Consider the following 19,384-nt stretch of genomic DNA (forward strand, 5'->3'; position numbering starts at 1 on the left):
CTGCACCACTTTCTAAATACTTTCACTGGACAACAGAGTGAGAGTGAGGGAGCATATTCCTAGAAATTCAGAAAGTGAAGAGCAGTTATCTCAAAGCAAGCTAAGATAATGCTGAACAATTTCTGTGTCATGTCATAGTTATGTACATGTATGTGTGCATATACTGCGTGTTTCATAATTTATGAAAGCAAAGAGTGCCACAAAGAGAACTGACAGGTAAGTCAAAAGTTTCAGATCGCCAAGCAGCTCATCTATGTTGCAGACCTTTTACAGAGGAATGCATATGATGTTTTCTGGACTTACGTAGAAGATGGAATTGGGTTTTCAGTATTTTCAAGACTTTAATTCAAAAGAGTTTTTTGTAAGCTGTCTTCATTCCGTGCCCATCCAAACCACACAGACAACAAGATTTCATTCAATTTTCAAATAATATTTCAAAGAATATTTTTAATGAGAATTTCAGTCAACTTCACTGAGGTCATGAATATTACTGTAAAAAGCCATGGAAAATACTAAGAAGCAGCAACTGAAATATACCTGGAAACTACACTACTGGTAACTTGCATTAAGGAGAGAAAATTTAAAGTGATCAAATGGAACTTGTGGCATTGAATTCTCATATGACAGAAGAGTGATTTAAATTATTTTTAATAGTTTTTTGTTTAAGTATTAAAATGGTTTTAAACAATGAGGGAACATCTTTTTAATACTTTTACAACTTGCAAGAAAATGTTAAGATATCATTTATGCTTCATGCTAGTGCTTTTGTGCAAATTTAGTTTGCAAAAGTTTCATAAGTCATTTCAAACAAATGTGTAAATAAAAACATTTTAATACAGTATTGTTCAAAAAGGTATTTATTTCAACAAAGCAAAGCATTAAAACAGAAGTTTGTTACAAAGTGTAATGCCAAAATTCTCAGAAAAGTTCAAGCGCGTACAACAACTGCAAATAAAAATATTTTCATCTCTCAAACTGAAGAAATACCTCGTATTCCTGAGCACTCTGTCCTAGGAGCTTTTCCAGTATTGTTTTCCTGGTAAACCAGGAGACAGCAATGATGATTCTGTCAGTCTCCAACCACTTGAAGGGCCTGGGAGAGAGAAAATCCAGTTATAGCTCCTCGGTTTCACTCAGTCTCTTCTACATAGAATAACTACAACTATGTTACATCTTTCCTACTTTATCTCCTCAAAACCCCAATGCACAAGCCCTATTCATAATTCTCCAAAGACTAGTGAATTGGTGGAACTGAGTAAGAAAGATCTAGGTGTTTAGATAGTAGGATTAATTATTGCAGATTAATTTATATACTGCAGCAATCAAGGTTTCAGGTTAGTCTTGTAAAGGAAATAATGCATGCTGAACAAAATTTTACATTCTAACTCTGTAAGTACGAGAAAATCTTCTAGCAGCTCTCTAGAGTCAGTGGATTAATACTCTTTGCTCTCTGGCTTATTGCTTCACCATTCAGAAATTCAGTTTTATGTACATTTTAACTAAATTTACTTACTGCATAAAAATTACAACTCTCCTAAAAAGAGTCTCTGCTAAATTGACAACACTGTCACATTTTATAAACAAACACTGAGGAATCACCGCAGATACAGCCACGATACAATGCTCTGAGACACTACTCCAATCATACTATGAAAATAACCATTTTAGATGCAGCATTCAACTATCCAAACTATGGAAAAACCAAAATTAAAAGTTTTAAATTTAGTAATTCACAGCAGATATCCTGAAAAGGAAGGAAAGATGACAATAAGTAGTATGAAATCTCATTTTAAGGACAGGAAGACTTCCTGTGACACAAGAGGGAATGGAAAGAAAGGTAAGCAAGGGAGCTAGAGGCAGATGACAGAGGCAGATGATGGCTTTTCCAGAAGCAACAAACCTTTATGTTCTCACAGTAATACTGGTCTGGGACTAAATTCCATCCCAGAGTCATAAGGATTTGGACCTGGGTTAATTATTCCACAAAATCATGCTAGTATCAACTTAAAAAACACTAGGTAACAGAATATGCATTTAATGCCTTCTATAAAAGGATTTAAGATTACAAGTACAATACTTACAATGCTTAGACACCTCTTTCCAAAGTTTTCCGTTCATGAGTTCTTGTAAACATCCTCAAATTGTCTCAAGGTCCTCTATTACAAGAAGATTGCAGACAATATCTCAATCGCCATTTCAGTCTTCAGCAGCCTCATTTTTCTTGACGTTCTTTACCTGACATAAAATGATGAAGTGCTACGATAGTGTTCATTTTCTGCCCTTGACTTCCTACTAACTCCTAATTTTCTCTCGATCCAACACTGCTAGGGATCTCAAAGTGATTTGACACAGCCATTCTACTCAGCAAATGGCCTGACATGCATCTTTATTATGAATGGTGTTTCTCTTGAGCTTTCATCTCTCTCAATGGTGAGCAAATCCAGGTTTTCTCTGTAGTTCTACACACAAAGCCCAGTGAATTACTGAAATGCAGATGTAGTACTGAAATGTCAGATGTAGTGAAGCATAGCTGACTCCATGAGCAAGAAAACACAAGCAACTGTGCAGCACAATTTAATACTTGGAAACATTGTAGACCAACAGCAACTCAGAGCAACAGGAAGGTCTACAATGAGAGCAACATGTGTGGCAACTTGAAATAGGACTTGCAATCCCGTGCAAAATTTCCTTGTCCACATTAAGTCAGCAAACAGTGAGCAGTCACATAGTAAATCTTACTAACAAAAATGCCTCTGGAATTGCATCCAAATGGATGAGATTCATTTTGACACAAACTAATGCACTACCAAGACACAGAGCTTTCAGGAAAACTGCCCTGACGGTAATTACTATTTGTTCTGACAACATGTGTTAGACCACTGCTGTGTCATGTAGGAAGTTAGAAGTAAGCACAAAATAGTTTTCCCATACCACTTGTGTTTGAAATTCAAAAAAAGCTGTTATATTATAACAGAATAATCTTAGAGATCTCTAGCATTTTTCAGGGAAAAAATGTTGAGATTGACACACACAATCACCTTGTATGAGAAACCTAAGTTTTAAATTCCTCTGTCTCCTAATTTAGACCAGAAATTCTAATCTGAAACTACTTCATTACATTAGGGGCCGGTATCTACTCCCTCTGAAATTTTCTTTGATTGAGGTTGTGTCTCTCCTGACTTGGTTTGACAACCAAGTTTTATCTTGCTGAAAATGTTACAGTACTCTGCTTCTATTCAAGAGTGGGGAACTAATGAGACATTACCAAATGACACTTTCATCATACTTACACTGCTGAAAAGGTTAAAAGAATGCTCTCATCATTTACCATATTCAATTTCTAAATTCCGTCAGTCAATCTATTCTAAATGTGTGAACCTATGTTCTGAAATTAGGTACTTCAGTCCATACTAAACCATCAAAACATCTATGACTTCGGTCCTTATAAAAAGATCCACAAACCTACTTTTTGGCATTCAGATTTGAATGAAAAAAGTTTTACTAGGCAAGTAAATTATCACTTCCATACATGTCATTTGTATCTTCAAAAGTTCTTTAAAAACACTTTTCCAAATGGTTTCTGTATGTGTTCAGAACAGAAAGACTCCCATCACTAGAATCAATGCATCATACACTTGTTATGCAAAATTAAGGATTAAGGGCACTCTTAGTTGTCATAAAGCTGTAATAAACATGGCTTTCCTCCCAACAAAATACCTGACAAAACTGCAACTGTGTGTAAACATTATCAGGACATACCATCAGATGATCTAATCAGCACAGATTTATTATTAATGGCATTTTTAATAATAATTTATTATTAATCTTTAATAATCCTGTAGAATCTCTTTCTTAATTCTAGAAAGAGCTAAAATAAAACATGACATGAATCGGGATCCAAGTGACTCAAAAATGCAACACAAGGCTTCAGTTACATTGAGAAAAATACGAAAATCAATAGTTAAAATAAAGCAATAAAGCAATTTAAGGTATAAATGAATATTCATTTAAAATCAGAGCAAGAAATCAGATCAAGAATTAAAATCTAAGATAAATAAAGAATATTACTAGAATAAATATTAAATACACTAATAGCTTAAACATTTTTGCTAGGAAACCTGCAATTCTGCATTTATTTCTACCTAAATTACTTAAGCACAATTCACAGATTGAGTTTTAAAACCTTCCATAATTTCATTACAAATATCAGAATTTTTTAGGTATTTCATAAATTTAATGTATCCGTCTCCAGTTCAAGTAAAACGTACATTCTTACTCATTCTGACTTGAATACATCACTCAGCGTAACTTGAATATATTAGAAAGACTCAAATCAAAAATTTACTTAAAGACAAATCTCAGAAAGTTTTTATATATCACTGGGAGAAATAACTGCTCTTAGCACTTAGCCAGGACCACTACTATATTAAAGAAAATACCTTCATTTTGACATTTTTCTTATTATATCGATATTAGCTTTTAAATGAGCTTTCAGAATACAGTTTTCTGAGTTTCATACATTTTCAGTGGCAAAATATTTTTTATAGTTGTTAGCTTTTGAGTTTTGCCTTTCTTCACTGGACACTTACTGGAACTGCTATGCTCTCCAATATGAAAATACTGACAAACTGGCAAATACGTTAACAATCACCAGGGTCACCAAATATAAGTTAGTGGTAAAGACAAATTTATTTACCATATTAATTAAATGGTCTATTTAACATGGAATATCAATTCTCTAATCACATCTCATTTGAACTTCTTCTTTCAATTAAACAACCCTAAAGTCTACTAAAGACCCTACTGTTCTAGGATCATTAAGATCATTTTCATTATCTTTCAAATGAGGGAGTAAAAGGCAGAAACTGCAAGTACTCTCAGGAGTAGGCCTCTACCCTAGTTAAGAGATGATTAGGGAGAAGGCAGCAGTAGTTCTCATTAGTTGCTTAGCAATGAAATATCCCTCTATGAAACAAGAAATGAACAAAGTAACAGAGGTGTTGTCATGCAAATGAGTAAATGGATACTCTATCATCCACTCAAGGATAACCTGTCCTTCATTAAATATAATCAATCTGGATTAAGACACCAACTGATATCTCGCATAGAGAAGGTAGGAAGAATTCACTATACACAGCCTCACTGAAGTAGCTAGATGACAATGCATTGCTGAAGTTTACATATATACGTGCATTTTCATTGTATGTATGTATGACAAATAGAAATACAAGGAAAACAGTTTTAATTCAAGCCAGATTTACATTGTCACTTTTACTGTTTAACCTTATCTTTTATATCCATAGTTATAGCCAAATTAGTAATGAATTATCAGTAATGATTAGCCATACTCTTTTTTATAAAGACTTAAATACTAATCTATAAATTTAAGATATGAATAATGTTCTAGTAACAGATGAGCATTTAACCAATATCAGAGTTTGCCAAATAAAAAAGTTTTCAAAAAGCATACTTACATATAAGGCCACAAACTCAAGAGAAATACAGCTCTTTACACTACTATTGCTACTAGTGTTGTAAGTCACAGCAGAGTAGAGTTCTTAACCAGAAATATTTGATTGGTGCTGCCTTAACTTTCAGACCCTAATTCCAGGTTGCCATTCCTTCAAGTCATAGATCTAGTTTAGTAGGTTCCCTCTATGTTAATCTCCCCACCATTCATCTAAAAGCTTTCCTTGTTTCATGGGGGTTTTTTTTCTTGTTTTAGTGTGGGGTTTTTTTCATTGTCATCTGGGTTTGTTTGCTGTTTTGTTTTGGTTTTTAACACCTGATTATTTTGTATGTACAATTCAGAAGTTCTCACAAAAAAAATGTGAATTAGAAGAGAGAGAGAAACAGAGAATAAAACCACCTATGCAGAAAGAAGCATCACGAGTGCTGAACACTTCTTAACTAGAAATCAAGTTAAAAGCAAATCCTACATTGTGTTTCTTTCCCCAGCTTCCAGATAACGCTGTCTGCAACTTCTACAGAGGTTTGGTTGATTTTTTATTTTTTTTTTTTGGGGGGGGGGGGGGGGGGGGGGGGAATGAGGGCAGTAGTGAAATAAAAAACAGAGATTCCTGAATTCCACTGACTACTTAAAGTCTGATTGCTTCTCAGTATATATTTAAAGCTAACTATACAGATTTAGAATTTTATCATAAATTCTTGTAATTAATATATCAAATTATGATTTGATTAGCTCATCCAAAATCATTATTCAGATTAAAATGAGATGCTGTTCCAAAACTAGTACCAATTCATAATTCTGTATTAAGACAAATCTTACCTATATATTCACAAACGAAGACTACAAAAAAAGGAGTAACGAGATCATTTATGCCCTGAACATATCCACTGGCTGGATGACGAATTGCCCAGATAAACAAAATTCTTTCAAAGATCTGAAAAAGAGTTAAAGAACCTATGAGATAATTTATCAAGTGATGAGCACATTTTAAACAAGGCACTTGAAAATTATACAAGGACAAATTTAATATCAGACAGTTACTAGTGTAAAAGCATGCATACAAAAGCTTAAGTGGACACTGGTATTCATAATTAACTTCCAGTGCTAAGTAAGCTTCTCAGTTCTTCAAAAGGAAGCATTCTGAGGGTATTGGCACAGGTTAAAACCAACCTAGTATATAATTCGCATACAGTAGTTACAACAAGGTAGCATTTAGTCACTGGAGTTTTTCCAATAAAATTCCTCTTTCCTAAAGAAATATTAAATCATCCTCCCATGATTTTTCACCCCTTTGAAATTAGTATTTTATCAATATAGTATTCTATTCATTCCTAAATAACAGAAAGAAGTACTTCATATCGCTTAGATTTTAACATGTCCATAAAAAAAGATTCTGTGATAGTGAAGCTTGCCTAATACTGCAGCATAGGGTTTCAGACATCAGAAACATGTCTATTGGTTAATAAAAGATCTGGAAAAAAAATAATCAGGAAATGTAAGCATAAGGCAACTGCTTGCCATATCACACAACTTCACAATCTCAGCTCTGTAAACCGTACTTTACCTAAGAAGTGCAAAAGCTCCTAAGGCCACAAAATACCTGGTCATGGGAAGGACAGCATGAGAAGAGTGTGGGAGCAGGGAAATCTCACAACTTATCTCTGACACAATTTAGGTCTGTGACGAGCTGTATTTCCTCTCAACTATTTGCTTCTGTATGTGCTACATGTCTTTAAAATGCTGCAAATAAGTAGCAGAGTGAAAGTGGCTATGTACTTTGCCCTAATTACAGGTACTCAAGCAGGTATAATCTTCTGAAGCAAAAGAACATTTCTTCTTTCCCTGGAAGGTCTGCCCAGCAAGCCAGAATGTAGAGTCAGGTAAGTGGAGCAGAGAAAGGAGAGGTCAAACCAAAGGACTATGTCGCTCTTAAAATAAGGCCTCAACACTAATAAAAAAATGAGAGACTTTGAAAGGACCCCAAAGGAAATTGCATAGCTTACTGCAACCTCAGAGGTCAATGAATGCTCAGGCTTCAAAAAAGTCTGTAAAAGACCTGCCCTGAAAGGATGTAATAGGGTGAGGAAATTAAGTTTATGAAGGTTGTATTATTTCTATTCAATCTCACTTCAAGTTCTTGTTAGATTAAGAAGTTGACTATTCTAATTCCATTTTAAATAAAATATTATTCTTTATTTTAAAAGCCCTCTTGCAGTCATTTTCAAGTAAGGAAATTCTAGGCATATATGACTCACATCCGGGTCCTTGACAGTCCCATCGCAGGCTTCTGAACATGAGCTATCTGAAGCTGGAAGACATTTGTACCTTTTGCTTTGAAAACAAGTCCTAAATATCAACATCCACCTTTCTCCCACAGGCTTTCATTTGAGAAACAACTTTCCTTAATCTCCAGGTTTTGCATTTCCCTAGCATTCTGAACATCCACAGAACGAGGGAACTGCCAACAATAAGTATGAAAAGCCTTGGTGGGCACTGCAACACAAGCACCTCACATCTCGTCTCTAACAGCTACAACTAAGATTCAGTTTTTGCTCAGGGTGATTTCAGTTTTAGGCAAAGATTGGGGAGAAAGGGAGGTATTCATAACAAATTCTACATAAAATCCTGTAGTTATAAATTCTTCTTAGAGCTAGTCCTGCCACCTCATGGTTTTTAATATGTTGTGCATATTAAACTGAAAAAATACCAACCTCCACCCATCAAGCAACAGTCAGTGGCATTTCACTGCCTATCAAATTCTGCCATTTACAGCTTCCTTTTCCGTTTATCTTTATAAAATTACAGTTGTTTATGTCATATTTTTACTATTATTGACAAACTGCAAATTTATCTAAGTTAATTAGCTCACAGCCATCCTTTCTGCTTCTGTCAGCTGCCATTTCTAGTTTCAGAAACATGACTTTTTCAGTATTATCAGCGTTATCATTCTGTGTTTCACTTCAAATAATGGGCATGTTTAACACACCGCAAATACGAATAACTTTCTCGAAAACAAGTATCAGATAGAGGTGACTACAAAAACCTATTTAAGTAGCAATTGTTGAATGTAGAATGGTTTCATGCACTAAGCTAAACAAAAAACTCCTGGTGTGATGGGATTACACAATATGCACTATGAGAAGCAAAAACAAAACAAAAAAAATCAATAGTTCAGTAACTAACAGCTATCGATATACGCATTGCACAAACTATAACAATAGTGTTTTTCATGAAGGCATGTCTGAAGTCAATCAACCTGCAAATTTGTACCACCAATCTTTCCTTTCCTCAGAACCTGATAATATACATAGTTTGCATTGCAAATTGAGGTGCCTATGGATTTCAAAGCATTTTGAAAATCCAGATATGAAAACTGGGGGAGGGAGAGTATATGGGTTTTTTGTTTGGCTTTGGGGGTTTTTTTTAATAATATTGAGCAGGAAGGATCACTTGGTGATTGACATATCAACTTTAATATCCTTAAAAGCATCTAATCAGAAATTCAACAAATACACACTGAAATAGTGTTTTCAATTTCCTAGCCATTTTCATAAACTTTCATTTACTGTTCTGAATTGAAAAAAAGCACCAAAAACCTGAAAGGTAGACTGATTTAAGCTTCTATACAGCACTCATCACTGTATTCAAATAGGACTCATTAAAAAGGTCACTTTCCCCAAAGATTTCCTTCTTGATTTCTAAACCAGCAACAGAAACTGGAATTGCTTTTCTACTATGAATCACTACATTTCATGAGATGTCATTACCAATCAATTATTCTTTTGAATTGAACTCTCATTCATCATAACAGTAAGAACTATATTCATATACACAAAAAGAAGAATCCATTAGCTTAAATAAAAACTTTGAATTTATTATGGGTTTTGCCACCTCAGAGGAACTCCAAAACCCCCAAAGCTCTAATCACAAAAGCTTTCAAGAATTTGCTTTTTGTTTTCTAAGGTGGGGGGGTAGAGACAAATTTATAAACTATTTTTAAATGGTATTGTTTCATTGAAATTACTTCTCCCATACTATGCAAGCATAGAGGGAAAATACACAGACATGTACTGTCCATTTCAACAAAACTCAGTAAACGAGAAAACAGAGATTAATAATAAATTACAGACTATTCCACACAAACTAATCAACTTTATTAAACCTAAACTTACAGTCACTAGTCTTTAAAATAAACTTGACTGAACTATATGGGGCAAGACCTTCAACTTGTCTCTCTTCCTCTTTGAGAGCCACTATTTATTTATTCTCAGTCCTTTTAAGTCATCGCTTCAACATTACCTTCCTCCCCACCCACGATCCATGTAACTCCCATAAAAAAACACATTTAAAAAAGGAACATATAATAATGAGTGCTTTCCACACATGAGACTCAAAACCGTATTTTTCTAAACTGAAACATTACATAAACCAAATTCCAAGTTCAGATAAGAAATTAAAACAGCTTTATGAACTGTAATGAAAAGCTCTTGGGGAACAGAGACTCAAATAACTCCAAAAAGAAGAAAAATCTTGGAATAGTAACATTTGAAAATTGAAGTCAGAAGACATAATGAACTTTTCGCTAGCATTTTTCTCCAGCTTTGTCACCTACAGTGTCTTCACCTCATTCTAAGTGACATTACTCCTAATGGTGGCATCATTATTCTAAATCTCTGCATCATCAAAAATTAATGTGTACAAAAACCCATCATATGCACAATAACAGTATTGCACATAATGCCACCCTTTAAAACCTGTCTTTGACCTATACTCTAATTCCCTTCTCTTCTTTATAGCTCTTGCCATCTCGCCTTCAAAAAGGGGAAGTGACAATTGCTCACCTGAGACCAGCAACATCTTCCTGCTCCCCAGAAGGGAGTCAGCTCTGGGAACAACACAAGGCTTCTGTCTGCATTGAGCTCTTGTGAGTAGGAAGGGATCCCCTATGAGGATAAAGAACTAGGCTGTGCTAAGGTAGGGCTCCAAAAACCCAGAAAGGGAAAGGAAGAAACAATGGATAAGTTGGATGTTATGACCCTTCCAGCATTATTTGCCCTAGTCTTTGTAAGATGACATCAAGCAACTTGGCCTTTGTTCTCTTAGATCAGACAGAGAGCAGAGGCAAAAACATACAATCTCACCCTCCCAGTAGCCCAGATGTCTACTCATGAGAACAGTGGAACTCTGAAAACATCTAACACATGAAGATCTTGCGACTCTGTAAAGTTCAGGATACTGATGGATCAGTAAAAATTAAATCAGATCTCTATCACTTCTTTAACTCAGATACTTCCTAAATTTCCCCTTATCCCACTGACTTCTGCTACCCACACTTTTCACATTCTTATTCTTCTGTACCTGAAGACCACTCACTCTTAAATAATCAAATATTATTGAACTACAGCTTTGTTTTACACTGTGGTTTTGTGCTAAATCAGTTGTCACATCTCACTCCTCCAAGCTTTCTATAATTTTTCCATCCATTTCTTTACTACTCACTAGGGAAGAAAAAAAGGTGTTGGAGTAGAAAAAGTGGATGCCATAGGGTATGGACAGGGGTTGGGGGGTGGTGGCAGGGTGGTTTTTGTTGTGTTTGGGTTTTTTTAAATGAGAAAGCAGTGATGATCTACTTGTACAATGCCTTGATCGCACTGACAAGAAGTATGTCTATCTACTTTGTGTGGCTCAATTACACTTGTTATATGTCTCAATTTACTAAACATTCAAACTAAAGAAATGTAAGTATGATCAGCAAGCAGGGATATTGGGCTGCATTCAAGAGACTAAATTAATTGAAGAAGCTGTATACGTGAAAATGAATTACCTTCCAACAATACTAATTCTATGTCACTAGCAAGAGCAATCAGTTTTTTAAAAGTGTGGATTTAAAATACGTTTATTTTAAGACAGTGCTTAAGATGCACATATCCAATAAAGCACTACAAAAACATACCTTTGGACAAGTTTAACAAATAACTAGAAATTAAAACAATGGTAATTTTATGAAAAAATATTTGTAAGAGAGATCTCAGTAAATCATACTAAATGATTAGGCTACCTGAGCAATGTTATCTGCCAAAAGACATCTGAAAGCTAAAAATACCTAAATAATGTCACGTGTTTAATGATCCCACAAAATTAATTGAAATTACATTCCAGACTCAAACTTTACTGAATAGTATTTGCTATTGAAGTTCTATTGACATATAGGATTTTATTTAGCAAGTTATCTGGACATGGTGTTTCCTTTTTATTTTAATCACTCCCAAGCAATTATATGGGAAGTATTTTATTCTGGGAGCATCTACTAGTTCTGAAGTTGACTGTCAGCATTTTCATTAAGACAACCTATTTTCAGACTATTTATAATTCAGCTTTTAAAAAAGAAAGATCTCCTTTCACCTGTGACTGCTTATAAAAAATACTGCACTAATATCTTTTTCACATTAATATACTCTCCATTTTACCACATAAACTCTTTAGCTTTAAGTTAATCATTCAACCAAAAAGGGATTGTTAACTATCCTGTAACTCTAATTTTTTTCAATGTCTTCTTATAGGACGCTCTCCCCAGTACACTGAATATTTAACAAAAATACACATTTCAAATGTTGGAAAACCTTGACCATATCTTCTTGAATTATCAGTACAAGTTTACTCTAGTATTTCTAACTGCATTATGGAAACGGCAAATATCCATGACAAATAAAAAGTTGTCTTCCAACAAACTATTATCAAGTTTGCATCTAGTCTAAAGAAATCTATTAACCATCTCAAGAGCAGTCATATAAATATATCTTGTCTCACGCATAATCAAATAAACAAAAGACAAAATTAGCCCAAGATCCTACAGGTTTCTATTTCTATCTTGTCACTTTACTTCAAACTACTCCCCAACAAGAATATTTTGTTTCTCTTAATATCATTTTTATTAAGCTACTTGACTTCTCATCTAAATAATTTGGTTAAAAGACATTAAATATATTCTACAAGAGACACTTACCTGGAATGTCTATTTTAAAGGTGGTTTTACAATTGTTCAGCTAATTTAAAAATTACTACACTGTCTATCAATCATTCTTGAAGAAGTGTTTTGTACTTTGCAATCTTCCTTTAAAAGCAAGATTATACATAGATTCTTACAACAGACAGGTTAAAAGAATTTCTATTTTCTCCTTCATTAAAACACAGGGTGAAAAAAACAACATCAATTTTGGGATTTTTCGACCCAAACTAAGAGCTACAAAAACAGAATCACTGTATATCTGCACACAGTCATATTCACTTGAGACATAGATCTTTACTGAAACCTTAAGAAGAGCTTGCTTGCTTGTAATGCAAGGAAGCAAAAACCACAACTTTATGCTGGACACAAATACATCTTTAGAATAATTTAAGAGACTACTGCTGATACAGTACAAGTATTTCTTTCCTCTCAGAAGAAACTCAGCATTCTTCTTTCTGTAGCCATTTTTTCATGAAATAATATTCACCTCCAATTTCATTTATTGGCTCATTTCTAGCTACAACACTGACACTGATCTTAGACATTTCTTTAATAGTTCATTTCTTCTGGTATTGTTTCCCCACTTTAGTCTTTGATTCATCCCTAGAAAGCCCAGGTAAAACACCACTGTGTAGAAAGCAGATGGAAAGTAGCATTTTTATACCATTCTATTTCAAAAAATTGTAATAGGCTATTTCTTCAAACTCATTTTTACAACATATGTGGAGAAGCACTTCCATTAAACAAATAACTACAAGAGCAGAAAAAACAAATGAAAGGTAGTTCTACATTTCACTTCTTGTATCATCTAATGAACTATCAGAAGATGCTCTGTGTGGTTACTAACAGAACCTTTGAAGATCTAATTATAAACTTTAGAAATGAGATGAAATTAAAGGATTAAAATAAATAATTGAAAGAGGATAATTCACACCATCTATACTATTTAAGACCTATATACTTTACAAAGAAAAGTCCCCATGACATTCAATTACCTAACAATATAGACCAATTAGATTAACATATTTATCATTCATTAGTGTATATTTACTACGGTAGTGAAATAATTTCAATAGTGTACTCAACATATAAAACTTACAAAGAAACAAAACCAAATGAGGAACACAAACAATTCATGCTACGAATTTACAAAAAGATAATTTTCCAAGTGTAAAACAATGATAAGAACTTCCAGACCTTGAATGCTTTTGACAAATACATCGAACCATAGGAACTATGCTCTGGACTATTTCAAACACACATTATTAAAAATATATATATAAAAAGCAAAAAAGGAAAAAACCCTCAGAGCCACAAGACTGAAGAAAAGCCTGAGATTCAAGGCAGGAGATTAACAATTTCCTTTTACTGCTAGTATTTATACTGTGGCTCTTAGCCTATACTTATACATTCTAACTTACTGGACTTTTTAAAGTTAGTTCTGAAGTCAAAACAGCAAGTTTTGTCAAATTAATTATCAACCAATGCTGTGATATCATTAATAAAGTGATTTCTCAAAAATAAATAATTCTTTAGCTATCATTCTTACCTCTGTTACTTTGGGCTGAAGTCTTAAAACTTCAGGACTCATGCGTGGGATATCTATATGTATCTAGTTAGAAAGAAAGAAAGAAGAATACTGTAAAAGGAACCAACAGCACACTTGTTAACACAATAGTTAAAACAATCCTATGGGTTTACATTATTAGTTATAATCCCATTGTATCACTGGTTTTGGAGTAACATGTATTTACTGTATTTCAAAACATACAGCGAAATCTTTAAGTCATTGTTAATCTATTAATGAGGCAAAATAAAAAATAAATGTACTTTGTTCTCATATTTTAGGATACTTATATTTTCACTGTTTGCAAATTATACTCATATTGGCAATACCCACTACCTCAAGGTAATACAATTAAATACAAACTACTACTACTGTAAAGTCATGTTCAGTTGACACTGTCATATATACCTCTTGCTACTAAAGATGTTCTTGCTGCTGAAGTCTTGAAGCTGAAAGAAAGATGTCAGCTTTTTCTGTCCTAAGGAAGGCTAAAGTAGTATTGCTTAGCCTATACTTAGTGATACAAACTATTCATTTTAATACAAAACTGAGTGGGTAAGAAAGTTTGCCGTGCCTACGTTTACTGCACATCATACACAGTTTCAAGTTCTTAAGCAGAAGTACGAAGCCAGTAAGAAACAGTCACTATTATACTTTTCCTGCCCATCCTCACTCATTTGAAGGAGGGTCTGAGCAGGAGATGAAAGATTTGAAAACCATACTATTCTTAAATGGAAAACCATGGCAGCAGCTAATGCCAGCATCACATGGCATGACTAAAGTTGACATTAAAAGACATCCACTATTTCAAATTTCGGATTAAAATATTCCATATTTTTGCTTCTGAAATGTAGGAAAAAAAAATATTAGTGAGCTGTTTATCAAGTAAAATTAAAGAAATAAAGAAAAACAGTAACAAACTTCAAAAATAATCTAAGTTCTTTAGCAGTTATCCTGTACGTAAAAGTCACTTCAATAAGTGTTCTACCTGTCTATAGGTATCTTGGTGATTCTCATCATTTCTGGAATCATAGTATTGTTCAACAAATGCAAAATACTCTTTGCGCTTTCTTTGTAAAGTGCTTTCTCTTCGGTCCACATTTGCAGGAAGATAGCCCTGAAAAAAAGAGTGAAATAGAAAGGATATTACCCTTTGCCTTACAAAAAGCACCACTGGCATTTGATTACATGTGACAGAAAAGCTAATAAACTGATGTAGTGCCATGCAGTCCTACAGGGATCTGAATAACTCCTTATCAAATCAGTTTTCTAATCATTCCAACGGATACAAAAGATACAAACATCTTACTAAAAGCAGCCTTTTTCAAGAAAAAGTTTCATGGTCTTCCAGCTTTAAAAAGCAATTTCTCATCAAGAATTCTAAGATGACGTTAGCCTTCCAAACAGAAAAGCTCAAATAAGTAAGTTCTGATGAATGTGATGTTATATGAGTTCATAAATTTCTGCATTCCTATGTGGCCATAATTGAAGCGATTTTCTTAATTTTTTTAAAACAAAATGCATAATATCTATGTTTGCCTTCATATAGGAATGATACACATTAGCAAATATGTTTTATTTATGGCTAAATTTGTAATACAATAGAGTATTATATCAAAAGCTTTAAAAACATTCTAGCTACTTTATTTCACTGTTTCACATGAGGAAAAAAAAATCATTTGAAGCTTTCATTTCATCTCAACAGGTTATTAAAAGTTTCATCACAGAAAAAGACTCAACAGCAGCAGTGACTGAGCTCTTAGGATGTAAGAACATTAGCTGTACATTTGCTTAGTTGTTTCCCAAAAGCCATTTATAAATATTATCTTATTTTGCATGAAATATGGACACACTAGGAAAGTCATGTGTCAGAGATTCAGAATTATACATTGTTACATTTAATACAGAATATATCTAAATAGTTCTTCATTGAACTCATTGACATTTACCAGAAAATCCCAATCTCCCCCTTCCCGCTCCCCAATCCATTCTCATTTTCTTTTATCCAGTTTGATCCCCATTTCTAGCATATCAGCCTACTTCCCATTTAAAAAACAAGCTAAGGTTACTATTTCAGCATTTCACCAAAGGAAATATTGTGAATGCTATTAAATGTTCAGTTTATATAAAAAGTACATTTATTTGAAACATCATTATTCATGTAACTGGCTACCAGAAAGTTTCCTGAATACTCAGAAATACTTAACACTTTCTTGTACGCAACTCTATTTCAAACGATCAACACCAGTATGTTATAACACTGCAAAAAAGAAAGCTAGTTCATATTTTACTTACATGGCAGTCCTGAAAAAATACTTTCTGTAAGAATCATTCTAAAGATAGATGGTTTGAAAGAGATCTGGACCTCCAAGGCAATGTAAGAAAAATCTAATAATCATATTATTCATTAGTCAACTCAAATTAAAATATTTCTTGCCAATATTACAAAAGCTCTCCTTCCACAGTAACAGCTTTTACCATACTAATTGTAATTAGTAAAACAAAGAAATCAAATTTATGTTAAATTTAAGTTTCCTTAACAAAAATAATCCTCATAACATCAAAAAAAATCCTATACTAGAAGTGCAGCATATATTTGCACTTAGACAATGAGCTGTAGTCACTTCAATTAACTTACTGTGCATTTAACAACAAAGGCAACTTTCTTATTAACACTACAAGCAAAAATGGAAGGGTTAAACCTAACATGCTAAAATTGCTAATTATACAATAAAATTAAATACTCTAATAAGTAGTATATAGGTTCCATCACTCTCCTGCAACAATCCAACATCATCTATAACTTCTGTTTTGCTCAACACTTAGGGAAAAATAAAAAATAAATACCATACTAAGAAAATCAACAGATTTTTGAAGATATCTCTATATTAAAACAATTTAAAATGTTATTCCCATATATTTTAATTTCTTAGTTTAAGATGACAACAGAACAAGTATAAAACGTACTACATTCCAGACACTTTAGGAGGTAATTGCTTCGACATATCTTTTAAGAGGTACTGACATGTATCTTGTTCCAGATACTTTAAATCGCACCAGCTTAACTTCTGCCTCAAGAAATTTAATATCCTGTCCCAGTGTTTTATATGCGGTTAAATATTAAATTCTGTGTCCAGTTTATTCTCAACAGTTGATTATTGTTCCTGCAGGATATCTTCGTTCCATTAGAAAAGAATTCATGTGCAAGATGAAATGCAATTGTTCTAAGGATACCAGTATCTTCTCAAGTCTTTTTGCCATTATTCAGCTCCAAAGACTGAAGTAATATTTCAATTGAACATGTCTTGTTTCCTGTTCACTTTACAAATCAGGTTTTATTTTTAAAAGTTGGAAAGTCTTGAAACATATCATCAGGGAATAAACTGGTGCAGAGATTAATCCATTCAGTCATTAATTGCCTCCAAAGGCTTTTGCAACCATATCCTTAGTTTTGTTATTCAAAAGACAAGTGAGCCTGAATAGTTTTGCTTGCTGTTTAGATACAGTATACCTAACATTTTTGCTAAATTTTAAAAATAACTTTTTATATACTGTTAGCAGCAGACATGCATAACACCAACAGCCCCTGACTGTTACTTAGATTTTCATACACTTTCCCTTTGAAAAATGTTATTCATCGAACACACATTAACATTATTAACCTTCTGACTATGTAATAAATATCTCAACTGTTCAATTTTTTTAAATTATTTTAAAAAATACAACTTCAACGCTGATTTTTACAATCACCTTCTGACGCAGATACTACCAATTGTACTTAGTTCCCCAAAGAATTCATCGTTTGGCCTCTTTAAGTAAGACTCCTGAATAATTCCAAAACACACAGAGTCAACCTTCATTTGGCTCTAAATATGCTATGGTGTCTTTGGTTTTCTGGTCTTTTTTGGTTTTATAACTAATCTTTAGCCAAAACAGTTTTGCTTTTGTACACTTATTTTCCCAATAGCTCCCAGTGCACCTTACAGCATAAAAGATTATCATGTTACCCCCTCTTATCTGGAATATATATTAGCAGTAAGTAAAATGTTTAAACAACTACTGTGACTTAAAAATCAATTACCATTAGAAAAAAGCATTATGGAGCTTATGATCACAAATACTCAAAGTACTTTTTCTTCCCCACTTCAGAAACAAGATGAAACAAGCTGCTGCATTACAGTAAAGTAATGATCACTTAATGACTCATGTTTGGGTTTCCAAAATGTATTAATTGAGGACCAATTAGTAGATAAGAAATCATTATAAGAATTACATAAGAACAGCTGAGAGCATTACAAATATTGCTATTTGGTGACAGAAGAAAAAGACCCACACTTTTGAGGTCTTTTACTCAAAAAAAAAAGAAATCCACTTAGTTACTACACTCCCTGATAAAGAGTCCCTCCCCATCTTTCCTGTAGCCCCCTTTAAGTACTGGAAGGTCACTATAAGGTCTTCCTTGAGCCTTCTCTTCTCTAGGCTGAATAACCCCAACTCTGTCAGCCTGTCTTCATGTGGAGGAGCTCCAGTCCCCTGATCATCCTTGTGGACCTCCTGTAGACCTACTTGAGCAGGTCCATGTGAGACTAGAAGGCAAGAACCACCTCCCTTGACCTGCTGGTCACAATTGTCTTGATGAAGCCCAAGTTACCATTGCTTTCTGGGCTGCAAGTGCACATTGCCAACTCATGCTGAGCTTCTCATCAACCAAGCCCTTCTCCTCAGGGCTGCTCTCAATCCACTCATCTCCCAGCCTGTATTTGTGCTTGGGATTGCCCTGACCCATGCGCAGGACCTTGCACTTGACCTTGTTGAACTTCATGAGGTTTGCGCGGGCCCACCTCTCCAGCCTGTCCAGGTCCGTCTGGATGGCACATCCCTTCCCTCCAGTGTGTCAACCACACCACACAGCTTGGTGTCATCGGCAAACTTGCCAAGAGTGCACTCAATCCCTGGCTACAAAGATGTTAAACAGCACTAGCCCCAGGACCAACTCCTGAGGAACGCCACTCATTGAATGAAGGTGAAGCTCACGGCAAATCCATGGTCTTACTTGAAAGTAGGAAAGTGACTGCAGTTAACTTTTCCATAATTCCAATTCTCTAAACCTCAGTGTCAACCTCTGATTCAGAACTTAAACTATCCTTATGTTTTAGCTTATTGTGTTTCAAAGTCAATTTTGAGTAAGCTATAGTTTTTTTTTTTTTTACTTTGAGCATTTTAAAACAGGCATCCCAAACTTCAAGAAAAAGAAAAAAAAAAAAAAAAAAGAAACATTCTTTTCATTACCAAAATCTCAGACAACAACTTTGGAAACAGAACTAAAATAAATTGTACACTG

The 19,384-nt window shown here is 34.0% G+C and overlaps 1 protein-coding gene across 5 annotated transcripts in view; it reads right to left on the reverse strand.

Annotated features, from left to right (window-relative positions):
- TBC1D22A (TBC1 domain family member 22A) overlaps nt 1-19,384 on the reverse strand; it is a 212,827-nt gene that overhangs the window by 154,489 nt on the left and 38,954 nt on the right. For all 5 annotated transcript variants that reach the window (XM_074903258.1, XM_074903257.1, XM_074903254.1 and 2 more), the window contains 3 exons: nt 15,032-15,160; nt 14,026-14,088; nt 6,290-6,404 (listed from right to left, as the gene is read on the reverse strand). In XM_074903258.1, the coding sequence (XP_074759359.1) occupies nt 6,290-6,404; nt 14,026-14,088; nt 15,032-15,160 (307 nt within the window). The remainder of the gene's footprint in view (nt 1-6,289; nt 6,405-14,025; nt 14,089-15,031; nt 15,161-19,384) is intronic.

The sequence above is a fragment of the Athene noctua genome, chromosome 3 (genome assembly GCF_965140245.1).
Source record: "Athene noctua chromosome 3, bAthNoc1.hap1.1, whole genome shotgun sequence".
Taxonomy (NCBI): Eukaryota; Metazoa; Chordata; class Aves; order Strigiformes; family Strigidae; genus Athene; species Athene noctua.